This window comes from Pygocentrus nattereri, chromosome 2, assembly GCF_015220715.1.
Source record: "Pygocentrus nattereri isolate fPygNat1 chromosome 2, fPygNat1.pri, whole genome shotgun sequence".
NCBI classification, from domain to species: Eukaryota; Metazoa; Chordata; class Actinopteri; order Characiformes; family Serrasalmidae; genus Pygocentrus; species Pygocentrus nattereri.
Genome location: NC_051212.1, coordinates 8848054 through 8856392, shown reverse-complemented (window position 1 = coordinate 8856392; position 8339 = coordinate 8848054). Strand labels below are relative to the sequence as shown.

Genomic DNA, 8339 nt, shown 5'->3' with positions numbered 1-8339 from the left:
GTAGAACTGGACGTGTTCCTTCCTCTTTCTGACCTGCATGTTGATAATGACCACAAGGCCACCTGCTTTGCATGGTCTGATATGTGATGTAACATCCTTGCTTGTGATGCACGCATGTTTATTTTTATTTTTCTCTTTTACTCTCTCCCCTTTTACCCAACCAGATCGCTGTGCAGGTGTGTGTGCAATGGACCAATGTGGATGTCGATGGCTTGGCTGTGCTCTTCTGTCCACCAATCCAGATGGCTGCTTTCTGCTGAGGGGTGGGCCTTGGATAAAAGGACTCACCTGAGTCTAGTCATGTGTGAGAGCATTTACTGCGCATGAGACTTTTGGTGTTGGCCATAATGTCAAGCTGTGCTACTCTAGCAGTGAAATGTAGCCAGTAATGTTAGTCTCCTGTGCTCCCTCTCTAGCTCTCTCTCCCTCTCTGTTTTCTCTCCCCCATCGCGACGTGCGGACAGGCAAGTTGGGCGCGCCTATACATATACAGTAGTTGCTGGATTGTTTACACACATCAGGTAAAGGGCGAGTGCCACCCGCTGCACTGTGGTGAGGATTAGACTTGGCTAGGCAGGTTAGATCTTGATTTGTTTGCTTCAATTCTTTGGCACCGTCCTCCGTCCACCTTTGAGGTTGGTTGGGTCACAGTCAATGTTCTTGTATAAACAGTGGCTAATTTACAGTCAGGTCAGACACTCAACAAATGCTCTTCTGCATGAATGGGCAAATATTCCCTCTCTCCAAAGAGAGAGCTTGTAGAAAGCTTCCCAGAAGAGTACAAGCTGTTAGAGCTGCAAAGAAGGACCAACTCCATATTGATGCCCATGGGTTTAGAATGGATTGTCATAAAAGCTACTGCAGGTGTAATGTGTAGTTGTCCCAATACTTGTGTGTATACAGTATGTGTGTGAATATGTATATAATTTAGATTTATTTAGATTTTCATCTCAAAACACTGACTGAATAATAATGGCAGTTTACTTAAGCAGTTTATTTAAAGTCAAAACAACATGCTGAGAATGGGCTTTCATACTAATGTCCTCAGGTGGAATTCTCTCAATACAGGCCAAGAATCTACACCAGTTTATTTATGTAAGTGAGCAAAGACGAAAAGAACAATAACCCACATTATACAATTCAAAAATAGAAATAAAACTAACAGCACATTACTTTAAACCTATAATGCATTATTTTAGCTTGCGCTAAGTAAAACAGGGGCTTAAAGGTTTGTGTTCTTTGAAAAGTATTAAAGAAATTTATAAGAATGAATGTTTAATTACACACAGAGGAAAAGTTTAGAAGAAGACATACAGATAAAAGAAAAGGCACTTCAACGATAAACAGCTCAAGTACAGTTTATAAACATTGTTAAAGTCAGAACATTTATCATTTACAAAGCTACAATATTAGATGAAAATAAATTGTTATGAGTCTGACACTTTCTCTTCCTTCAATGGCACAAAAAGGAGCTGCCTCAGGAAAATATGAATATCAGTGTTCTTAACCTGAATTGTTGTGTTTTGAAAAATAAAGAAGGCATCAGCATCATGATGAAGAAATAACTGCCAAATATCATGATGATCCTGAACTGTGGAGATCCAGCTGAACAGCCTGCATCCTCTTCTAGATCTCTAAAAAGGAGCAAACAGCATTATTCAGTATTTCTTTCACCATCAATACTTAACTACTGACAGATATTCAATCCTCTGTATAATCCTCACCCTTAAGAGTGCAGATGAAGTTGAGCCTCTGATACTCTGGCAGACTGACCCACTGCTTACTCCCAGACTGCAACGCTCCTGTTCTTTCTCCTCCACTGCAGTCTTCCACCCCTGTCCCGTTCCCCGGAGCCCAGTTCTGGTAGCACATAGTCGATCCACTCACCCAGAACCAGAAGCTCTGAGCACAGGTGTGACGCAGACCCATCCACACATTAACAGTGGAGGCATAATAAACAGCTGTTTCCACCCAGTGCTGGATTTTCTCAGTGTGAACAGAAATCAGATCCACATGATTCTCTCTGCAGGATCTCAGAGCTTCTCTCCACGTCAACTCCTCATTAATCTGGATGAGTGGAAGCTCTGCAGGAGAACAAATATTTAAACATTACCTCAAATAGTTCAGGTGTTTTTATGCTCAATTTATTTGACATATTATACAGACAGTTGTGTTTCTATCTGTTTGTCTTTCTGTGTTTGAGTCTCTCTATGAATCCAGTATTCAGATCTGTATTAAAGTGCTGAGTCAGTGAAACTGCTCCAAACACAAACATTAAAACTAAATGTGCTGGATGTGTAACAGATGTTCTGCAGTTCATCATCTGATATGACTAACTGTTATAGCAGACGAACTGATTTCTGTAACTGCAGTTTTCATCATTCCACCTGTATCCATTTGAACTCCATAACTCTCCACAGTTATCAGTGCCAGAGTTGTTTGGTTCCCTAGAGTTCCAGTTGCTGTAAGAGAAGTTACTCCCATCTGACCACGTCCAGCACCAAAGGCAAATTAATACCTGGTCAGTAAATCTTTTCTGCATTCGTTACTCAATATCATACCAAATCATCGTTCTTACAGTCTTAGGGGGTTTTTAGTGATTAGCTGTTGTATTGTGGGGGTTTGTGGGGTCTGTGTTATTGCAGGAGAGGGTTTGTAATTCAAATAAACAAATAAATTAATGAACAAATACATTTTTGTTTTTCACATCATAAATTATTTGAATTATTTCAGGTCTCCAGTTTTTAAGTACCCAACACACAACACTGCAGAACATTGCTGTGGTTGGACGTGACTGAGCCTAGTTACAGTTGCTAAGCTATGACTGGCCAATCAGTGTGTAGAAGAGGGTCTTTTTAGTGAAGGGTCCACTTTTAATGCAGCACTAAACCTCTTTCACCGAGTAACTTTTCTCTTTACCTTTTTAATAGTTTATTTATTTTGACGAGGTAACTTAGGGAAGCTGTGCCCTCTAGAAACATGTGAGTAGAGAGAGTCATTGTCTGTTATTTCGCGGTGAAAGTGCTGCTTTCACTCACTCTCCGTGTCCGCCGCGGTGATGCAGCATGGCCGCTTTGTTTACACCCGGGATCAGCTGATCACGCTGCAGCCGGTCGGCATGGCGACCAGGACAACGAACATCCCCAAAGAGCTTTGGAGACGGACGCACAGGGGATGCAGAGGGGGAATAAACCAGCGCGCGGGGAAAGCGAGGGAGAGACGGCGGAGGCTTATGGAGAAGAGGGGATATAAGCCGCGTCTGCCCTCCGTCATCATGGGCAACGTGAGGTCGCTGCATAAGATGGATGAGCTGACAACGCTAGCCAGGAGTCAGAGGGAGCACCGGGAGTGTAGTCTAATGTGCTTTTCGGAGACATGGCTACACCAGGACATCCCGGATGACACTGTTTCCATCAATGGCTTCCAGACTGTTCGGGCCGACCGGGGCTGCACTGAGAGCGGTGAGCGCAAAGGAGGAGGGCTCGCTGTGCTAGTTAATAACCGCTGGTGTAACCCTGGTCACATTACCATCAAGGAACGTGCCTGTTGCGAAGGACAAATATAGGAGGAAGATGGAGTGGAAACTCCAGCAGAACAACATGAGGGAGGTCTGGAATGGAATGAGGACCATCACCAGCTTCAGGTCCAGCAACAACGGAGGAGTAGAGGTCAGTGTGGACGGGGCCAACAAGCTAAATCTGTTCTTTAACAGATTTGACACGGCAGGCTCTGTCCCCCCCAGCCCGACTCCTCTGCTGCCAGTCCTCAGCAGACCATACCACTCATCCCCCCTCCCCCTCCTGATAGCCTGCCCCCCTCTCATGATAGCCCATCTCACACCTCCATCCCTCCCCCGCCCATCACCTCTACAGTGCAGGCCTTGATGGGGTTCCTCCCAGGGTGCTTAAAGCCTGTGCCGCCCAGCTTTGTGGAGTACTTCAACATGTCTTCAACATGAGCCTGAGTCTCCTGAGGGTCCCCATGATGTGGAAGACATCCTGCATTGTTCCTGTTCAAAAGACTCCACGACCCAGTGACGTCAAGGACACAGGCCAGTGGCACTGACGTCTCATGACATGAAGACCAAGGAGAGGCTCGTCTTGGATCAGCTCTGACCCATAGTCCAGCCTTTTCTAGATCCCCTCCAGTTTGCCTATCAGTCACGCCTGGGAGTTGAAGACGCCATCATCTACTTGCTCAATCGTGTATATGCTCACCTGGATAAGCCAGCCAGCTCTGTGAGGGTCATGTTTTTTGACTTCTCCAGTGCATTTAACACCATCTGGCCTGCTCTTCTGGGTGATAAGCTAACAGTGATGCAAGTAAATGTCCCACTTGTTTCCTGGATTGTTGACTACCTGAGTGGCAGACCACAGTATGTACGCCTGCAGCACTGTGTGTCGGGCAGAGTGGTCAGCAACACTGGATTTCCACAAGGAACTGTCCTCTCTCCTCTCCTCGTTCCTCTTCACCCTCTACACCACAGACTTCAGCTACTGCACAGAGACTTGCCACCTTCAGAAGTTTTCTGACGACTCTGCAATAGTTGGATGTATCAGCAAGGGTGAAGAGGATGAGTACAGGGCAACGGTGAAGGACTTTGTTGCATGGTGCGAGCGGAACCACCTGCAGCTCAATGTGACAAAGACAAAGGAACTGGTGGTGGACCTGAGGAGGAACAAGGCACCGGTGACCCCTGTGTCCATCAGGGGGGTCAGTGTGGACACGGTGGATGATTACAAATATCTGGGAGTGTATATTGACAATAAACTGGACTGGCCTAAGAACACTGGCGCCCTCTACAGGAAGGGCCAAAGTCGTCTCTGTTTTCTGAGGCGTCTGAGGTCCTTCAACATCTCCCGGACTATGCTCAGGATTTTCTATGAGTCTGTGGTGGCGAGTGCTATCCTCTATGCTGTTGCATGCTGGGGAAGCAGGCTGAGGGTGGCAGACGCCAACAGACTCAGCAAACTGATCCACAAGGCCGGTGATGTTGTGGGTGTGGAGCTGGACTCGCTGACAGCAGTGTCCGAGAGGATGACGCAGTCTAAGGTGCAGGCCATTATGGACAATGGCTCCCACCCACTCTACGACACAGTGATGAGACACAGGAGCTCATTCAGTGCAAGACTCATTCTACTGAAATGACCACAGAGTGCCACAGGAGGTCATTCTTACCTGTGGCCATCAAACACTGTAACTCCTCCCTCGGTGTGTGATTCACAAAGCTCAATAACAAACTGTTAATATGTGCGATAATAACAATTGTGTGTGCAATAACTCAGAGGGACACTAACTTAATTTAAATAATTTAAATAGTTTATACCAGATGTTTCATATTTATTATCACAATCACCGCCACTTTACGGTATTCATAATTACTTAAATCTCATGTACATACTGCAAATTTCTCTATATTGCTTTAATTGATTAAAGTGTTTATTCTTTTATATAAATGGCTGCAACTGTAACAACTGCAATTTCCCCCTGGGATCAATAAAGGAATCTGAATCTGAAAACAGGCAGGTTTAAGAGCTGGATATTTACCGGCTGTGAAACTGACACTCATTCATCTCACTATGTTAAACAGAAATACAATGAAAATAAACACAAATAACGAAAAGATCTAAAATGTATTTTTCTATATTTGCTGTATATTTGGAGAAACTTCTCCTGATCCAATGCTCAGGACAGCATACCCGGTTGACCCCACTGGTCATTGGTGGCCCTGCAGCAGCTCCTTGGAAACACTAGAAATGTTTTAGAGAAAAAGAAAACCTATGTAGGAAGAACATATAATAAACTCTCATGTTAAACTGGACAAATTTTAGACAAGTAAATAAAAGTCTAGGCTTCATCCAGAACAGCTTTTTATAACAGCAATCACTAGATGTCACTGTCACTAATCTGGTGTACATGTATTTGAAGCTATTAATTAGCTATGTGTAATGGTATTTAAAACAATGTGGTTTAAAATATGTCAAAGATATGTCAGTGTTATTTGTTTAATCAGTCTATAAATAATTAAATAATAATAATAAATAGATGTAGTTATATTCAGGTAATAATGTATTAGATCTACATAAAGGAAACATACATCAAGTGATGCACAATCATCTGTTTGGCATTTTGTATTTTAACAGTTAACAGTTATTAACTGAAATAAGTTTAGGAGAGATCAAAGCCTACGTCTCAAACAGGCTCATGAATTGTTCTCTCTTTCCTGCTTACAGTGTTGTTCACATTTCTTTTCTGTCTCAGTCCAATCCAGAAATAGCCTGTTTTCCTATTGTGAACAGCTAACAGAGCGTTCATCTCCTTTTGGCTCTGAATGGTTGCCAGGTCCGTGAATTTGTGTCTGCAGTATTTCTGAGCATCGGTCCAGGTCTTATCTTGATTCACCACATAAAACTGACGAGTCCCACAGAAGGAGAGAGTCCACAGAGCTGTAGAGATGAAAGCTCTCGTCAGCATGACAGTACAGTAATTAAGCAGCAGAGAGTTTTACAGATGATCATGAAGCTACACTGACCTGAGAAAAGCAGGACCAGATACAGAGCTGAACTCATGACTGTGGAGAACAAGAGAGACACGATCCACTCATTAAACACCTCCACAGTCTTTACTACCAGCACATTAGATCATGCTGTTTAAGAGACGTTACATTTAGTTACAGTAACATGGTCCAGTTAAAGCCCCAGTCAGGGATCTGAGAGGAACAGAAAGGCTCTAGACTGAGAGCTCTTAAGGAAAAGAAAGGTGATGCATTTAAAAGTTGAAATTCTGAATAAAAAACTAACAAATATTTTTATTTTATTTTATTTGAAAACTGTAGGTATAAAACTAACTCCCAACATAACGTGCCCGACACCAATAAAGGCTCTTTATGGAGAAGAAATCTGTGTAATCATAGATTTTTATCTCCGTCACACAGACAGCAGAATAGATTAACAATCAGAGATCAAATACACTGGAGAATAAACTCAGAGTAGGTGATGCAGAAACCTAGTACAAAAACAGAGCAGCTGCTGATAGAGACTGGAATAAACAACGAGAGGAAAGAACCACAGAACCCACAGGAGGAAGAGGTCAACCTCCAGAGCCTGAGAGGAGAACGGTTCTTTACGGAAGGAGGAGATGAGCTGTGATGAAGCCATACAGACATCATGAACAGCAATCGTCCTTAGAACATTGCTGGATATAACTAGTCTAGGCCTCCCCGCACCCCCCAACACACCCCCCAACGCACCCACACATACATAACCATACACACACACAAACACACATGTACACTTACACATGCACACACACACAGACAGACATTCAAACCAGAAGAAAAAAAAAAATGTTCATTCAGAGAAAATCTCAAATAAATCAGTATTAAAATATTAATATAACAAACAAAAATATTATAGATAATATAATTTTAATATGAATGAAATGTCAAGCACTAAAAATCTCTGGACCACCCTGCAGCAGTGGGCAGTGATGGGTTGTCTCATCAAATTAAATACAGCAATAATCAGAGTAAATTCATTTACTTTCAAAGTAGGTTGTAAGTTAAAACCAGCAGCTCTGGTTCACAGTAGAAGACTGTAAATCCAGAGAGGCAGAATTTGCAGCTGAAAGTGAGCTGGTCTACAGTTTGACCTGCTTTTAGTATCACTGCCCCTGTGAATCACAAACAACTGACGTCTTCATAATATCATAATAAAGAAAGTAATGAAGGTATGGCTTAGTTTTCCAGACAGGGATTAGAAATCTGGACTGGTCTGGACTAAACTTTCCTTTGAAGGAAGAATCGTCCTTCAGAACGCTGTGTAGTCCAGGACTAGGCTTAATCCCTGTTCCGTAATCCAACGCTAAAAGTGCAGCTTCTAAACTAGAAGTTAAATCTCTCAATAACAGAGTTTAGAGTCTTAAAGGTGTTTCTTACCTGTTACTGCTGGTAAAGTCGCTCTGACAGTGTCTGTGTTTGTGTCTCCTGGTGTTTGTGTGACTGAAGAGGAAACTAAAGTCCCTATAACTCTGTCTTTGTTTTGTGCTTCTGCAGGTTTTTTTGGATGATGATTTACATGAAATCTTGCATGAATTAATGCAAATCAACCCTCGTGCAGTAGAGTCATATTATAACAGCGCATATTATAAAAGAAAATTCAAGTGAAGCCATGATTCTGCTGATGGTGACCCAACCCCAACATAAATATCCACAAAGTCGCCCCTCCCTTACCCAGAATAACTCATCATACAGCTTTTAAAGATAAACAACATAAACAGAACATCTTTAAGCAGCTCTCTGTGATTCCAGGTCCGAGCTGGCAGCGTGCCCAATGGCTGTC

The 8339-nt window shown here is 42.9% G+C and overlaps 1 protein-coding gene across 1 annotated transcript; it reads right to left on the bottom strand.

The window, feature by feature from the left end:
* Positions 1-2009: 2009 nt before the first annotated feature.
* Positions 2010-8006, bottom strand: LOC119262382 (snaclec A9-like). The gene is made up of 5 exons (XM_037534137.1): positions 7937-8006; positions 6533-6571; positions 6232-6446; positions 5700-5750; positions 2010-2084 (listed from the first exon to the last, which is right to left on the bottom strand). The coding sequence occupies exons 2-5, from the start codon at positions 6567-6569 to the stop codon at positions 2052-2054; spliced, it is 336 nt and encodes a 111-aa protein (XP_037390034.1). The 5' UTR covers positions 6570-6571; positions 7937-8006; the 3' UTR covers positions 2010-2051.
* Between the last annotated feature and the right edge of the window lie 333 nt (positions 8007-8339).

What these genes read in the sequence shown, in the direction of transcription:
- LOC119262382 (XM_037534137.1), bottom strand. Translation starts at nt 6,569, where the DNA reads ATGAGTTCAGCTCTGTATCTGGTCCTGCTTTTCTCAG. An exon ending in AAAGAAATGTGAACAACACT is followed by an intron (nt 5,751 to 6,231) that starts GTAAGCAGGAAA and finishes AAACATTTCTAG; the next exon opens with TGTTTCCAAGGAGCTGCTGC. An exon ending in TGACCAGTGGGGTCAACCGG is followed by an intron (nt 2,085 to 5,699) that starts GTATGCTGTCCT and finishes GTTCTCCTGCAG; the next exon opens with AGCTTCCACTCATCCAGATT.